The 17,756-nt window shown below is 43.9% G+C and overlaps 1 protein-coding gene across 41 annotated transcripts in view; it reads right to left on the reverse strand.

Annotated features, from left to right (window-relative positions):
* The window catches only part of PDE8B (phosphodiesterase 8B), a 348,230-nt gene that overhangs the window by 206,786 nt on the left and 123,688 nt on the right, over positions 1-17,756 (reverse strand). For 13 of the 41 annotated variants that reach the window (XM_078365291.1, XM_035291353.3, XM_035291352.3 and 10 more), the window contains exon 1: positions 7,481-8,485. The exons of the other annotated variants lie outside the window; for them this stretch is intronic. In XM_078365291.1, the coding sequence (XP_078221417.1) occupies positions 7,481-7,819 (339 nt within the window). In that variant the 5' untranslated portion in view covers positions 7,820-8,485. Of the gene's footprint in view, positions 1-7,480; positions 8,486-17,756 lie in introns of those variants that run through there. 41 annotated transcript variants of the gene reach the window in all.

The following is a 17,756-nucleotide window of genomic DNA, read 5'->3' on the forward strand; positions in this document are numbered from 1 at the left end:
GCCACTATTTGTACAACACATACAAAGTGCCAGGCACTGTGTTCAGTGAAAATAATGGCAACATGTTGTGCCAGAGCTTCTCACGTTTTTAATGCATTTTTTATTCTTCTCCAACTTCAAAACACTCTAGTTCAAGTTAATAGAAGGGATGACAGTGGATACGTGAAAGGAAAAATGTCACTCCCAAAGCCCCCTGCTCCCCTTCCCTCTGCCTGTTTATCATCCTTCTGCTCTAAATAACTGCAGTTCCAGGACCAACCACACTTGTGGCTTCAGGCTGTGTGGCCACAGGCCTGAGTATGCAACACACTTAAGGGGTGGGATCATGGGGTGAGAGACTACCTGGACCCTTTTGCCTTCAAACTTCGGTCCTTACCTTGGGCAATTTATCCCACCTCTTGCAGCCCCATTTGCCTCATTTCTAAAGTGAAAATAACAATGTGTAGCTCATAGCAGATCAGGCAGAAATAATGCAGATTTGGTGAAACAATGTATATAAAGTGCTCAGCAAATAGCAAGAACTTGAGTAACAGCTAAGATTATTATAGCTATCCTGTTTACCTTGTTGCAAAATGTACAAACCAGGCATGAAAACTTAAATCGCCTTGGAAACAAGAGGCAACCATGAAACAGTCTTACTTTCATTGATGGATTATCCAAAAGCAAAATAGTTTCTTGATTTTTATTACAGCAAACACAAGCTTCTTAAAGCAAATTTTGAGCAGAGCAGGATAATTCTACATCAGGAACTACTTTTCCGTGCATTGTCCCTAAGGAGGTAGAAAGGAGGGGGTGAAAGAAGTCAATGGTAAAGAGTAAAGTAGAAAAATCCTAAATAAAAGCTAGCTATTATTGGCTGATGTGAGAAAAACATAGACTGGGGAAGGAGCAATGAACAACTAATTCTAAACAAATATGTACTACAGCCTATTAAAAAGTAATGTTTTTGGCCAGTGGTGGTGGCTCACGCCTATAATCCCAGCACTTTGGGGACCAAGGCAGGTGGATAGCTTGAGCTCAGGAGTTGGAGATCAGCCTGGGTAATATGGTGAAACCCTGTCTCTACAGAAAATACCAAAAAATTAGCTGGGCACAGTGGCACCACCTGTAGTCCCAGCTACTCAGGAGGCTGAGGCCGGAGGATCGCTTGAGCCTGGGAGGTGGAGGTTGCAGTGAACTGAGATAATACCATTGCACTCCCGCTTGGTGACAGAGTGAGACCCGATCTCAGAAAAAAGTAGTCCTTCCTATTAAAACATAACTACCAAGACTTCCATCGTAGGGTAAAAGTAACACCTATCTTTAAAAGTGAACTCCTGGACACATTTTAATATTTTTAAATATGTTCTAAATATACACATTCTTTATTGAAAATATAACCTTATAAGCACATAGCAAAATTTATTTTTTAAACATTTTTGAGCCTGTGGAGAGAAGATTATAGAGAGCAGGAAAGTAAAATTGAGGAAAAAATGGAATAAACTGATGAAGCTGGCCCCTGAGTTTCTTATGAGGAACAAGTATTTCTCCCCCATTCCACCCTTGGGCTCTGAGTTCAGAATAGGGAGAATGACAACAAGCAGGGAACAGAGGAAATGATAAAACACATGTAATAGCAGTCAGGGGACAGAATAAACTGAAGAGAAGGATATGTTTACAGTAATAACTTCGAGGTCTCCAACCAAGATAATTGGACATATTTTAATATCATTAGTCATCAAACAGGAACTGTAAACAGTGAATTAAGTGGCCATTTTAAAATGCCATTATTTTAGACAATCATCAAAACTGCCATCTCAATTTGAGTTTATCTATACCGAGGTAGCTCCAGTGAAACTGAACATCTCTTACTATCTGCTACCAAGAGCCTTTAATATATGCTCAGGATATTTTTCATTTGCCCCTCCAGACCCACTCCCCACCCTGCTGAGTACCCTGGAAAATCTCAGTCAACAGATTCCTTCTCCCTCTGATTTCCAGATGTGGAAACCAGCAGGAACTTGATGAAAGGGAGCACAATAGTTTGAAGGGATTTACTGCCTTGGCTCCCTCCCTGCCCACTCCTCCTGAAGGCTACAGATTCTCAGGGCTTATCTGACCTACAGATTTAGTTTCTAAGCTTCCCATAGCCACCCTGCTATGGTTTGGCTGTGTCCCTACCCAAATCTCATCTTGAATTGTAGCTTGCATAATTTCCATGTGTTGTGGAAGAGACCCAGTGGGAGGTAATTGAAGCGTGGGGCAGTTCCCCTGTACTATTCTCATGGTAGTGAATAAGTCTCACAAGATCTGATGGTTTTATAAAGGGAAACCTCTTTTGCTTGGTTCTCATTCTCTCTTGCCTGCCACCATGTAAGACATGCCTTTTGCCTTCCACCATGATTGTGAGGCCTCCCTAGCCATGTGGAACTGTGAGTCCATTAAATCTCTATTTCTTTATAAATTACCCAGTCTCTGGTATGTCTTTACCAGCAGCATGAAAAGGAACTAATATACACCCTCTCCCCATGACTCTTCTAGGGTGGAAACAGCTCCCTTTTCTTCTAGCCTAGGAGTACTTCAGCATCATTTGCTGTCTTCCCTTCATTCTGCCAAAACATTTGCAGTAGTCCCTTCATTTGATTATTCTCAGTTAATCCTTTTGGATGTGCACTCTGTTTCCTGCCCAGACTCTGCCTGATCAGGGTGCAAGGAAGGACTGGTTGATTGGTCTTGCCTCATTTGTTGCTGGGTTTACAAAGTTGCCTACGGCCCTCTGATTGGTCACCACAGCCTGCTGAATAGAATAGAAAGTACAGAGCTTTTATTCTTCAATCAGAAACATCAACCTGGTTCAACAGCTGTCACCTTTGTGGAACCCCTAAATTCTAGATTTCTCTTGCCTGTCTGGCCCCAGTGTTCCCACATGCTCCCTCCAACTTTGTTGGTTTTCCAAACTCTGGACTCTGTCTGCCCACCTGGTTCCACAGGACTCACTCACTCCTTCCTATTTTGGTTACTGGCCTTAAAGTATGACCAGTCTAGTGCCACAGATCTGCCCTGTCCTCACCAGCATGTCCTGTCCTGCTGGTGCCCAGGCCATGCCTTGTGGTCACCAGAACAGAACTTCAGTAGAAACTGTATCATCTCTAAACAGCTGGCAGCTTATACTATGTTACATCCTGGCTTGAGGACTTACTTACCTTCAAAAGGAAGAATTACCTGATGGTCCTTAACCATTCATAGAACTACTGAAGAAAGTCATGAAAATTAGGGAAATGAGCTGATTCATTCTAATTAATGTGTTGGGAGAAGGAGGGACTAAATTGTAACCACATATACAATGGCAGAAGGCAAACTTGGATTTTATGAAATCAGCTTGCAGGACTCACTTGAGCTTACTAAACTTTATACTCCATTTTAAAATGAAAATGATGGTGAAAGGGCTAGCAAGAATTCCAAGAGCTGAGAAGAGAATATGTGCCTGTATCATGTAACATCCAGCCCTGCTTTAGGCTTCTCTTGTGGTGGCAAAGCAAGATATTACGACCTATACAAACCCAAAAGGATCCTGGGGAAAACTTAACCTCAAAAATCCAGTTGGCTACATGATCCAGCACTCTCCTCACTTACAGATGTTTCAGCCAATCTCAGAGGCTCAGAGTTTGACTTCGTGTACAGGGAGAGCAGATTTCCCATACAAACATGAACTAAGATGAAGGCAGTGCTATGACTACTACCCCAAATACAGACAGTGTAGTACTATGCACTCTGTTAGAGATGGCCCTACCTCATTCACCTGGTCAACAAACAGACAATTTAATTCATTAAAAAGCAGTGGTTCTCAAAGTATGGTCCCCAGCTCAGCAACACTAGCATCTGGAAGCTTGTTAGAAATTCAAATTCTGAGGCCCCACCCAAATCTACTAAATCAGAATCTCTGGGAGTGGAGTCCAGCAATCTATATTTTAACAAGCTCTCTAGGCAATTCTGATGTACACTAAAGTCTGACTTCAAAACACTGACTTAGAAAACAAAAATGACTCTTTCCAAAATAGCTCTACTCCTCCCCCAAACAAAATCTCGTTATTATCTACCATAAGTCAGTGAAATATCTATTTATTTTCCTTTTATATATAGTCAACTCAGGATTATCCTTACAAATTCTGGAGTGCTGTAGAACAGAAATATAGAAGTCACTAATGACTGGTTTAGGCACACCATTTTACAAGAGATTTATCCTTCTCATTAGGCTTTGCTTACCAAATTTCATGGATATCCCCTGAATCCTTAGCACCTATAACAGAGTCTGGCCACTGATACTGAATGAATAAATGAGCACATTCTGTATGAATGGAGAAAAAGCGGGGAGCTGGTGAAGCTGCCATCTGGAAAGTAACAGTGTCCAGTGCCAGATCCACAAAAGAGTTAACCTACACAGAGGTCATAGCAAGTTGACAGTATTGTCAATAAAGATTCTTTTCTACAACTGGCTGCCTAGTCCCAGATGCTCACAAGTAGGAACAGCTGTTATGAGAAAACTTGTAAGAATCCCTGGTTCTTCTCAGAGAGAGGTTCAACCATCTCCTCTGAGGATTTCTGAACAAAAATTACAAAACTGGCACAATATCAACAGTGAGCATCCTGCAGGATTCTCCTGTTGGAGTACTATTTTTAAAAAGGCAAGCAAAAGGGAGAGATATTGCTAGGAAGTTGCATTTTTACAGCAATTGGGAGACAAATCTAACTTCTTACCAGAAATGGAAACCCGTGATATCACTGCACTGCATATGAATTATTAATGCTTATAGTCCCTTTTTTTGCAAATTAGGTATTCAGGAAGGTTCCTGTTGACATCATGTTTGACATCATAATGCTTCATCATTCTAAAAGCTTAATGAGATGAATTATTGCTAGAAAAGAGAGAGAGAGATCAAGCACACATTTTTGCACTCTGGGGAATACCAGAGGCCAAGTAGATAATGAGGATACACTTTATAATTGATGTAAAATGATGGGGGGGGTGCAAACTATTACAACCTACCACCACTGTAAACAGGATCAAATGGTAAAGATTTTACTTTTCCACCTGCATGCTTTGGAAAGAGGTGGGGCACCACTACGCGCCTAGCAGCTATCTCAAACTCTTAAGGCAAAAAAAAGAAGAATGCTTAGTCTACAAAAAACGAAAGTAAAATTTCTATAAAATTATCTCAGCAACAAAAGGGCACAGACATGTGAACTTTAAGACTGAGAAAAGACAATACAACACCAAGTCACAAGGCCTAAAAGGATACTATTAAATAGATGAGGATAATTCTGTGATAATAATTTTGGTCGATTTGCAAAAGTGACTCTGGTCTCCAATTTCACTTCGAATATATGGTTTCTGAGATCCACACCATGCAAAGTAGTGTAAGGTCACTGAAGCAGCAGTATCATTTCCAATATTCCCAGAAATAAGTTAGAGTGAATTAAGGTCTTATTTGGAAATCTTGTTGATAAAGCAAAATGAGTTCAATTCCTACCCAGGTCAAGCCTTTTAACACTTAAGCCAAGTAGCAATGAAATTGATACAAATTTATACAAGCTGCTAATAATTGGGAATCATTGTCCCTCCAGTTTTTACTTCATTTGGTCTTTAAGTAGCCACTTGAGGAAAGTATTAAAAAATGTAGAGAATGGGTTCATTCATTATTCTTTCTTCTACTCAACAAACATGGAGTAGCTATAGTTGCCAAGTACTAAATTGAGATTCTTGTTATTCTGGAAAACAAAAATTCACAATTTCTCTTGAGCAACCAAAAAAAGTATCACAAAGTTCATGATGAATTCATGAGCTGTCACCATTCTGAACTACTGCTTCAGGTCTTCAACAATCAGGCAAAAGGATGCTCTTTACTGATAATATCCCAACTTAATATTTTCACTAAATTTAACATTTTCATTCCTGAATATTGCTCCTAAAGCTAACTTTGTGTGAACAGGGATGGGGACAGGGAGCTTGACAAAAGCAAAGTGTAGCATTCAGCACATGCCCCTGTAACAAATGGGCAACTGGTAGGTTCATATTGTCATGAATCCTAGTCTCTAGTATTTGGATATGCTATGCTGAGATCACACTGTTAACATTCAATAGTTAGGAGAGAAAGCCTATTCTTGGCACATAGTAGGTGTTCAATAAATGGTATATTTATTATAATGGTGATTATGATTATTGCCAGAGAAACACTACAACCACAAGCAAACATCAGTTAAGCTTCATGTTACAAAATCAGATGCTGTTTAAAAAAAGCACTAGGTTCATTAAAAAACTTTTGGACTTCCAGATTGAGGCCAAAACATGTTATCCTTCTCCTCACTCCTCCACTGTGGGCCGACTTCATCCAATGAAGACCAAGTTTTTAACTATTAAAAAATACAAATGTGTCTTTGACAAATAATCCATGGAATGGTTCTTGGTAATCTATTGACCAGGTAAAAGCTGTGATTCTATCTCACATGACGAGTCATAGAGATGTATTTTTTTCCTCTGTGTACAATGGGATATGCCACTGTCATCTTGTTTGCTATAAGGGAAAAAGACCCAGTGCCCAGATTTACACAATGAAAAGCCTCTTAAATGTAATAGTACTTAGAGAACATACAGGAGGGAAGTATTTAAATAATCATTTTTCTTCTGCAATTAAGAAATAAACATTTAACGATTGCGTTAACCATCCAAACAATTTTTTCCACTTCCTCAAAAATCCCACTCTCCGGAAAGATCAGATGTATGTGCAGAATCATCCTCAGACAGCTGCACTGCACTGGAAACCACGTCCCCTCACGGTGGCTCTGCTGACACTCTGAACTCATGCCCCGGTTCTCTCAATTCTGTCTAGGATGTAGCCAACCCAGAGAAACGCTACAATGACAAACAACAGGTTCCACTCTGCACGGTTCCCACATCTCTTCTCAAAACACGAACACTCATTCATTCACAAATCGCTACGCTCGGTCCCTGTGCTGAGACTCTAGCCTAGCTGGTAATCCCAGGTAAAAATCACAATACGGGACACTATCTATCCTGATGCTGCAACTGCATCAGTCACCTACAAGGCATGTAAATTCAGCTCAGTGCTCACATTTCATTCAACAGGACTGGCCACCGAAAGCTCTCAATGGTCCCCACCCCTCTTCCTGCATAAACCAAGCCACCGCCTTCCTGCCCTAAGGGAGGAACAGGCCAGCCCACCTGCTTCCCTCTGTGCTCCCTTCCCCGCCCAGTCCCCGAGGACCAGCTAAGGACACTCCCAGGACCCTTCCAGGGGCCTTTTTCTGACCACATTTCCTGGGCCCCCATCATCTCCACAAATGAAAAGTAAACTCCTCCTTGGTGACAACCGCTTCAAACCAACCGCGTCACGGTCACTCAACTCCGCCCGGAGCCCCCTACCCGTGCGAGCCCCGTCGACGGGGCGGGCTGCCCCCACCGTGTGTGCCAGCACGGGGCATTTACCTTCACGCTGGTGTAGCTGGTCTGAGTCTCGGCCTCGGCGCTGCTGCAGCAGTGGCGCCTCCGGCCCCTGCTGGTGGTCGCGGCGGGGGCTGCGGAACCTGCGCTGCTGCCGCTGCCCAGCTCGGCGCGGGCCCTGCGGACGCGGGCGGCGCTGGGGGGTCCCGATGCGCGGCTCGGGGGGATGGCGTCGGCGGCGTCGGTCTGGACGAAGAGGCCAGGCAGGGGTGCCGCGGGGCCCTGCGACACGCTGGTGGTCTGGTGGGGCGAGTTGGACTCGTCCGAGTCCCGGCAGTAGATCACGCCGCTCTGCGAGACATGGATGCTGGGGGCGCAGCCCATCCCTCGGCCGGGCTCCCCCGCGCGCCCGCCTGCGCCCGCGGCCGCCGGGACCCAGCGCACCGGCTGCCACCTGCAGTGAGTGGGCGGCCGCGGCAGCGCCCGGACTGCGCGCCCCCCGGCCTGTGCGTCCGCCCCTCCGTCGGGCTGGCCGCGATGCCCCCCGCCGAGCCTCCAGGGACAGCGAGCGTCACCCCAACTTTCCCTTTTGGGCCATCTTCCTCCCCGAGCGGGGGAGCGCGCACACACAGCGCCCCGCGCGCACCGGCGGCCGCTAACCTCCCCGCCGCGGCGCCCCAAACACGCTCCCCGCGCCTCCGCCTTCCCCTCCTCCCTCGGCACGGCCCCCGCCACCGCCCAGCTTGACCTCGCCGGGCTCCCGCACCCGCGGCCCTGGGCCAGGGCGCCTGCCCTCTCGCCCGCCCGCCTGCACCTTCTTTCCCCACTTTCGGTCTGAGCCCGTCCCCTCCCTCCCTCACTCCCACCCTCCTTCCTCCTCAGGTGCCCAGGCTCCGGGGCCGCAGCCGCCCGGGCCCCACTGCGCCCCTCCGCCCCTCCCGCAGCTCCCCGAGCTCTCGGGACTGGGCAGAGCGTGCCCGCGGCTCGGATCCGCCGCGGGGCCCCTGTGCACGGCAGCTGGCACCGCGCCTCGGCGCCGTCCCCTCCTCCTCCGCTGTCCAGAGGCCTCGTCTCTTCTACACTCATCCCGACGCCGCCCCCTGCGTCCCAGCCCCTCTTCCCCTGAAGGGCCTTGTAAGCCACTCGCTTTTCACCAACACATTTTCACACATCCCTGAGTTAAACACCAGGAGGCCCCTCCCGAAATGGCAGGGACCCTACAGCCCAGGCCCACCCACCGCGCTTGCTCCCCTCTCAACACAGCTGGGGAGTGGAGAGACCTCATTGTTCCGTCCTCTTCCCCCAGCCCCACCGCCTACTCCGAAGGCTGGGTTGGATGGTGACCCAGTCTTCAGAAGAACCCATTCCATGTCTACTCATAGTTTGGAAGTTCGTGCCAAGGGATGGGAGGCCCTGCGGAGGATGGAACCCTTGAACACACACGTTCCCCTAAGATTCAAGGAAAGAACAGAAAGAAGCTGTCTGATGGTTCCTGGCTTTCTCCCCCAGTTTTTATCTCTTCCTTGGGTGTCACTAAATGTTTAAGCTGGCTTCTACCCCATCCAGCCGCCCATGTCAACTGCTCTTCCTCACACTCTGGGCTGGGCAGTCAACAAGGCCTTCCCTCACTCCCCTTGGTAAGGCACCCCCAGACTAGGCTGCGCTGGAGGAACGGAAGAATGCCTTCAGAAGGATGGCTGCTGCCCATCCTTCACTTGCAAACTCTGAGTTACAGCTAGCTGCAAGACACCACTGCCCATTCAGTCACCGGTTCCCACAGTAATTCCTGCCCGATTGCCACAATGGCACATCGAGATACTTAGATGACCTAAAAAAGGATTTTAGCTAGAGTTGCTTATACAAACAAGGGCGAAAACAGAGGCTGAATGCAAGGCACAAATAAGTATCCAATGTTACGGTTTTTTGTTTTTTTTTTTTAATTTTCCTTTATCTTCCTGTACCAGTCTTGGATGTGACTGGATGAAGACTTCAAAAGAAAGTTCCTAACCTTCACAGAGAAGCAAGGTATCACTCTCAATCCCAAATTCAGATATACAGAGAAAGAGTCTAACCTTATTCTTTTACTTTTGCTTCTCTTCTCAGTTTAGCTCTTTCTGTTTTTGATACAAAAATTTTCATCTCCAGCTAACCTGGAAAAAGTCTATGCTATATTTTTTAATGGACAGGGAAATTACTCATAAAATTTCTGCACAGATTGGGTCCTCCTAGAAGCAGATTCCGAGATGGTATTCAGCCACCAGAGGAAGGCTTTTTAGGAAGTGTTCTTGTAGTCAACATTTGTGGAAGGAAATAAAGGGAGGGAAAGGAGGGAGGCAAGTTTGAGCAGAGGGTGAAATTGACCAAGCCTCAGGCCTCCCTGCAGGGAGGATTCTGAAGCTGGGAAAATGCTTCACAGTTGTTCTGAATTGGGACTAGGTTCTGAGTTGTTCTGATGGGCCTTTATATCCCAGCATGGACCAGTCTTTACATGCAGGCCACCTCAGCGACCTTGGGCAAGGTGGTTCTCTTCAGCTGAGGCACTGCCCCTAGGAGATGTCAGTTGAGCCAAGGGCTTTCTGCTGGCAGCACTCCCGGTAGCTGGAGGAGTAAGTCCTTTCCTGGCATCATAGCCTCCACCACAGTTCCCTTCCAGGCTGCCTGAGGACTATGCTTGCTTGCCCCATCCAGGCCTATAAGAACACCACATTAAACGGTTGAGACTGAGCTATGGAGATAGTCATTCATTTCAAACTAAGCCTCATAGCTACCATCTGCTCTACTTCTAAAGGACAATTTGAGACCTGGGAAAACAACATCAGAGTTAAATTACAAAACCACTTGTCTCTATACTAGTCCCTGATGTAATGGTGAAGTCAGGGTTTAATCATTCCTAAGCTTATCTGTGATTCTCTCATATATCTGCATTTCAGTCATTACCTTTCATAGAGCTGCCAATGACAGCCTTCACATATTGACACTTAGACCCATGCGAAATCTCATGGCACATGTCTACTTTTTCAGAGTTTTCTCTAGGAATTCGATGAAACCACCCAGAGAAAGGTACCAGTCACTCACTGAGGCTTTGAAAGGCAAGAAGACTATGATAAAATAGAAATTACAATCAATTCTGGTGGAGAACATTAGGAGCTGAATCATGAAGCTACAAGTCACCCAGAAACAAATTTAGGTTGACCTTTCTACATTAAAAATAAGAATAATTAAGCCTTGAAAGTGAAGGTGACCTCAAGGTAGCTAGTGAATAGGACTAGGCTGCTTTAGTGGGTTAACTGAACATTTCATATTAGGACCGGTGTCTTTCATTGAGTGCAACTTCTTTGTTGGAACAGAAGATAGAAGGGGAAGTGCACTAGATATACATTTTTCTTCCCATTCCCAAAGCAGCCAGTAGCACAAACACATCTTCAACTGCCAATTCTGGCTTAGTGAAAGAAAAAAATAATGTGTCCCTATCATCTCCACCAAGTGTTCTCAGTGGGAATGTGCAACCTGCCCCCATTGCTGGAACAGATCTGGCTGCTGAAACTTGCAGAAGTGTGCAAGTGGAAGAGAAATGGTTTCACTGGAATCATTCCACAGCTTAGTTCTGAGGCCCAAGTTCTTGCTTATAGAAGCGATTTCTGGACCAATTGCTACTGACCACTTCAATGCATCCCAGGTGACAGCAAAGACTACAAGTTCAGATACTGCTGATAAAATGTAGGCCCAAGTTACAGAATAAGGCCAGAAAGACCAACACTTACTTAAAAAATTTAGTTAACTTGAGAAAAATTTAGCAGCAGAAAATGTCCAAGAAGCAAATCAAAAGAAAGTAAACTAAATCAGAAATATATTGTAAAACACAACCTCCAATATGTCTAGGGTCACATGAATGGCTTGTGCGTTTTATAATAGTATTAAATAAGAGCTAACTTTAAAATTATGGCCCAAAGGCACTGCAAGATCCTGAACAATTAAGGTCCCTTCCAATTCTAAGATGGCATGACTCTTCAGGATTCCTCTAGAGAAGCAGAAAATGTGATTAATACATTTTGAATGATTCTTAGCTATACAGGTTAAAACAATAGCAGCTTTTGATTGATTTTTAGATAACCAAATATTTAATTAACCAATCAACCTTATAGAGCTTCTGAATTCAAACTATGTTCTCAACGGTGGAGCTATTGGAAGTCTAACCACCTGATAAGTGAAATGATATCGCTCATTAGGCAGCCCAGTACAGCAGAGGGTACATTGAGCTCAGGGTTAGACGGGTGAATCTGAAACCAAGTGCTGCTTCTTGTGACTGTGTAACCTGGAGCAAGTCACTTAACCTCTGGGCTTCGGTTTCCTAGATAATCCCCAGAGTCTCTAAATCACCAACACTCAAGAGTGCTATGAAATTTTTGCTTCCTTTTATTAAATTATTTTATATCTAGAATTGTGGGGCTTTTGAACAGAAAGAATAGTCCTGAACCTACATGCACAACAGAACTACCCTGAGGAATTTGCCAGAAATACACCAGTTCCCTAGTTCCATCCCAGAGACTTGGTTCAGGGGTTAAGGACAGGTCCAGCATCTATCCTTTCAAAGAAAGTGAATCCAGTATAAACTCTCCACAGCCTCCTTGAAGTTTAAATCCTTATAAGTGCCTTGGAGACCCTACCCGATGTGGGTCCTGCCAGCCTTGGACCTTGCTGAGCCCTCCCTCACTGCTCCAGCCACACCAGCCTCCTAGTTGTCTCTCCAGGATATCCAGCATTGTTAACTGGTAGCTGTTCCCTCTGCCTGTGATGCAGCTTCATCAGGACTTGCAAGGCTAACTTCCTCACTTCCTTTAAGTCTCTGCTCAAACTCTCCTACTCAGTCATGCTATTCCCAACCCGCGTTTAAAATTGCAACCCACATCCTTCTATTGTTCCTCTACCACTCCTGATTCCCCTTAGCCTGCTATTTTTCTTGTTTCACAGCACAGATCGCCTTCTAACTTATTATATAATTAGCTCACTTACTATTACGTTTATTATCTGCCTTCTCCCATTAGAATATTGGCTGTACAAAGGCAGGGGTTTGGGGGCTTCTTATTCACTGATGGGCCCCCTGCTTTTGGAACAGTGCCTAGTACATGGTAGGTATTCAAATATTTGTTGAATGCATGAATGAATTATTTTCTCCCATTTCTGTGTCTTTTGCATTTCTCTTAACTGTTATAACCCAGAATGGAAGGAGTTATTTTATTTGTTTGTTTTTAATAGTTTAGAGTTTTATGCCCTGGGTTTTTATTTTTAAAGTCAGTGAATGCCTTTGATCAGATCATGGCAGTCCTTTAGTAATGGACATCAGAAAAAGCCAAAAGAATGAAACATAATAATTTGTACGAAGTTGTTGATAGCAATATTGCCTACAATAACGAAAGTGGAGATAATTCAACCATCAAACACTTAGGAAATGGTTCAACAAATCACACATAAAGATTACCATTTATATGTACATAGACAAAACAATGTTAGGTTAAAAAATAGAGTATGTACACAGATTGATTGCAAATATAGAAGATGTGTGAACATATGTCAAGGTTCATGAGTATAAAAGTGGTGTAGACAAACAACAAATTTATTTTTCTGAAAACCAGTTTCAGTGCATAAAAAACCATGTAAATGAGTAAGTGTAATCTTCCCAATTCTCTCCACAAAAAGAATTTAGGTAACTCTCTTTTATGGATTTTGACTGATTTTTTTTTTCCAAGTGAGTTTACATAGACCGCTCTTTCAAGAGAGTAAAAATAAGTTGTTTTTTTAACTATAGATGCATCACTTCTTGGACCTTTTTCCATAGGCCAAGTGAAAGTAAGGAGAGGATTTGGCCCATAGGACAGTATTCTCTTGCCAGTTGCAGAAAATGCAAACAGAGAATGTGTAGGAGAGTCAGCCAACATCTGACTTCCTTTGGGCAACATCATCAAACTTGGAGGCCTGGGCCCTGAGTCTGCATAGTACAAAAGTGATCTGTCCTTCCTGTTAACAAGCACCCCACAGGGAGGGGCTGAATTATCCCCGCAGAGGGACTCAAGAATGCTACTAGCCTCCAGAATTTTGGACCCCAATAGTCAGGCTAGGAGAGATGGAACATTCATTTCCAAGTCTTACAAATACATTTCTCAAAAGCATCAGACATAAAAGGATATACAAATGAAACACACCATGCAGTCCTACTCCAAAGGAACTTACAGAGCATTCAGGGAGATGGTACTGACACATGAGAAATAATGGAGTACAATCCATGAGTGTCAAGGTGCCAGAACAAAGATAAGTGGTACTGTCAATTCTTTTATAGTCATTACGGCCCTTGGGAAGGGAAGAAGGGGGCTGTCAGTTGGGCCTCAACTAGAACTTTTCAATCACAGGTACCAGCATGAACAAATGCACAGAGGCAGAACTAACTTTGGTGGCATGGAGGCAATGAGCAGAAAGTATAACTAGACAGTGTCTCCTAAGGCAGGGATGATAACATTGGAAAGAGAAGAAAGAAACCGAAGGTGGAAGACCCTGAAACTACTTCTCATGTAATGGAAGTCACTGTAGGTTCTACTGCCCGTAAGGAAATATACTATGTGAAAACTTAGATTTAGAAAACAAACCCGTTGTCTTATAAAAAATATTGTTGTTTGTGAAATAATTCACATGAATACTATTTTTTTTTTTTTTTTTGAGACAGAAACTCATTCTGTCACCCAGGCTGGAGTACAGTGGTGCAATCTTGGCTTATTGCAACCTCTGCCTCCTACGTTCAAGTGATTCTCCTGCCTCCGCCTCCCAAATAGCTGGGACTACAGTTGCAAACTACCACACCCAGCTAATTTTTTTATATTTTTAGTAGAGATGGGTTTCACCATGTTAGCCAGGCTGGTCTCAAACTTCTGACCTCAGGTGATCCGCCTGCCTCGGCCAGTGCTGGAACTACAGGCATGAGCCACTGTGCCCAGCCTCCATGAGTACTCTTATAAATAGCACTTTGAGGTTTTTAGGTATTCTAAGTCAGGGTACGAAAAAAAAAAAAAAACTAAATCATGGTACAAATTATTAATTCATATCAATTTTTCTTACATTCACAATCTATAAAGCAAGGCACAAGGCATATCTGTTTCTAAATTAGCATGAGATTTCTCAAATAGCTCATGGGCAATTTTCTAAAGTTCAGGTTTCTAAGCAGGCCCTCTCCTGCATGCATGCACACCTTACTAGGTGTGCATATCATCAATTCCAAAAGATTTCATTACGTGAATGTGATGCTGAATTCATCCATTCATGCTTTCAGTAAATGCTTACTGAGTGGCTACATGTATCAGATGCTAACTAAGCACTGAGAAACAAGACAGAAACAGTCCCTACTTCTAGAGAGTTTAGAATATAATGGCGAGTTAGAAGGACAAACAAATAATAAAATTCTCTGGTAGTGATGAAGGTTATACAGGGATTTAAAATAGGTCGATGGGATAGAGTGAGACTGGGGTAGCAGGCTAAAAGTTTTCTCAGAGGACATGACATTTAAGCTAAGATTCCCAGAAAACTTTATCAAAGGGAATATCATTCTTTTTTCATCTGTCCCTCCATTCACCCATCGATGCCTTGAGAACATGGTTTAGCACCACCACTGTGCCAGATGCTGTGAGGGATACAAAGAAGTAAAATACTTAGTATTTGCCCTCAGACAATTCAGTCAGGAACACAGAGATATACACAGAGAATTGTGTTAACATTTGCTTTGAAACCCTAATCCAAGCCCAGAGAGAAAGATCACTGTGGGTGGAAATTATCTGGGAGATGTCACTGAGGAGACAGAGTATATGGCTCTTGGAAGAAAGGGCAATATTTGAATAAGTGGAAAAGAGGACATTCCAGAGAGAATAATGTGCCTAAGGCCTAGAGGTGGGAACACTTGCTAAATGCTTGAAGAACAATGAAGCAGATGACTCAGAAAGGTTTGTGGTACAGAAGAAGAGAATAACATTATTTTGGTTGACAAGGGAGGCTATAACCAGGGAGCCAAATGCCAGACTAAGCAGTTTGGCAAAATTCTAGTCATTGGAAATCACTGATGTTTTCAATAAGACTGTAACTTTAAAATACAGTTGACCCTTGAACAACACAGGGTTGGGGGCACCAACTGTCACATGGTTGAATATCCAGGTTACTTCTGACTTCTCAAAAACTTAACTACAGACCAGGCACACCGGATCATACCTGCAATCCAACGATTTTGGGAGGCTGAGGTGGGAGGATCACTTGTGGCCAGGACCTTGAGACCAGCCTGGGCAACACCGTGAAATCCTGACCCTACCAAAAATATAAAAGTTAGCCATGCATGGTGGCACACCCCTGTAGTCCCAGCTACTCCGGAGGCTGAGGCAGAAAAATCGCTTGAACCTGGGAGGCGGAGGTTACAGTGAGCCTGGATCTTGCCACTGAACTCCAGCCTGGGCAAGAGAGTGAAATTCTGTCTCAAAAAAAAAAAAAAAAAAAAAAATTTACTAATAACCTAATGTTGACCAGAAGCCTTACAGATAACATCAACAGTCAATTAACACATATTTTGCATTTTATATGTAGCGTATACTATAGTCTTACAATAAAGTAAGCTACAAAAAAGAAAATTTTATTAAGAAAAACATTAGAAAGAGAAAATATATTTACTATTCATTAAGTGGAAGTGGATCATCATAAAGGTCTTCACTCTTTTCATCTTCATACTGAGTTAGCGGAAGAGGAAGAAGGGACTGATCTTGCTGTTTCAGGGACTGCAGAGGCAGAAGAAAATCCACGTGAAAGTGGAACCACGCAGTTCAAACTCATGGTGTTCAAGAGTCAACTGTATTATTTTACTGAAATGAATTCGGTTGCATATTCAAAAAGGACTGGTGGAGGTAGTAAAGAATGAAGATCAGTAAAGACCTATGATAAACCAGGAACGGGATAATAGGGATTATCATGGCTGAACTGTGGCCTCCCAAATTTGCATTTTGAAGCCCAACCCCCAGTGTGACTATATTTCAAGACAGGACCTTTAAGGAGGTAATTAAGGTTATGAGGTCATAAGGGTGGGGCCCTAATCCAATAAGAGTAGCATCCCCTCACGCCTGTAATCCCAGCACTTTGGGAGGCCGAGGCGGGTGGATCACGAGGTCAAGAGATCGAGACCATCCTGGTCAACATGGTGAAACCCCATCTCTACTAAAAATACAAAAAAAAAAGCTGGGCACAGTGGTGCATGCCTGTAATCCCAGCTACTCAGGAGGCTGAGGCAGGAGAATTGCCTGAACCCAGGAGGCGGAAGTTGCGGTGAGCGGAGATCGCACCATTGCACTCCAGCCTGGGTAATAAGAGCGAAACTCCGTCTCAAAAAAAAAAGAGTAGCGTCCCTATAAGAAGAGGCAGCAGAGATTGCCCACTCTCTTCTGCATGCACACAGAGAAAAGAACACAGAGAGAATGCATCACCTGCAAGCTGAGGAGGGAGGCCTCACCAAACACCTACCCTGCTGGAACCTTGACCTGAGACTTCTAGGCTCCAGAATTGTGAGAAAATAAGTTTCTGTTGCTTAAGCCACCCAGTCTGTGGTATTTATTATGGCAGTCCTAGCAAACTAGAGACACTGAGTAGATGGAATTTGTAGAAACAGAAGAAAAGCATGGGGAGGGGAATTCCATGGACTTTACAGAAAACGAATTCTTAGGATCTGGTGCCTGATTAGATAAGGAGCCAGGGAGCTGGTGATATCAAAACTGATTGCAAAATTTCCAGGTTTGACGTTGAGGACAAAGTGCAAATGAGATTAGGGAGTACTCCCAGGAGAAATAAACTTTGTCTATCAAGGGAATTCTTTACCTGGATTTGCACTTTCTGGGACCCGGAATCTTGAGTCTGGAAACCAGACTCACCAAAAGCCAGTGCTGACATTGAACTCTCCCCAGAACATGATTAGAATGGGACTCTGGATAGTAGCCCTTTGTCAGATGGGTAGATGGCAAAAATTTTTTCCCATTCTGTTGGTTGCCAGTTCACTCTATTGATAGTTTCTTTTGCTGTGCAGAAGCTCTTAAGTTTAATTAGATCCCATTTGTCTATATTGGCTTTTGTTGCCATTGCTTCTGGTGTTTTATTCATGAAGTCTCTGCCCATGCCTATGTCCTGAATGGTATTGCCTAGGTTTTCTTCTAGCGTTTTTATGGTGTTAGGCCTCATGTTTAAATCTTTAATCCATCTAGAGTTAATTTTTATATAAGGTATAAGGAAGGGATCCAATTTCAGCTTTCTGCATATGGCTAGC

The sequence above is a fragment of the Callithrix jacchus genome, chromosome 2 (assembly GCF_049354715.1).
Source record: "Callithrix jacchus isolate 240 chromosome 2, calJac240_pri, whole genome shotgun sequence".
NCBI lineage: Eukaryota > Metazoa > Chordata > Mammalia > Primates > Cebidae > Callithrix > Callithrix jacchus.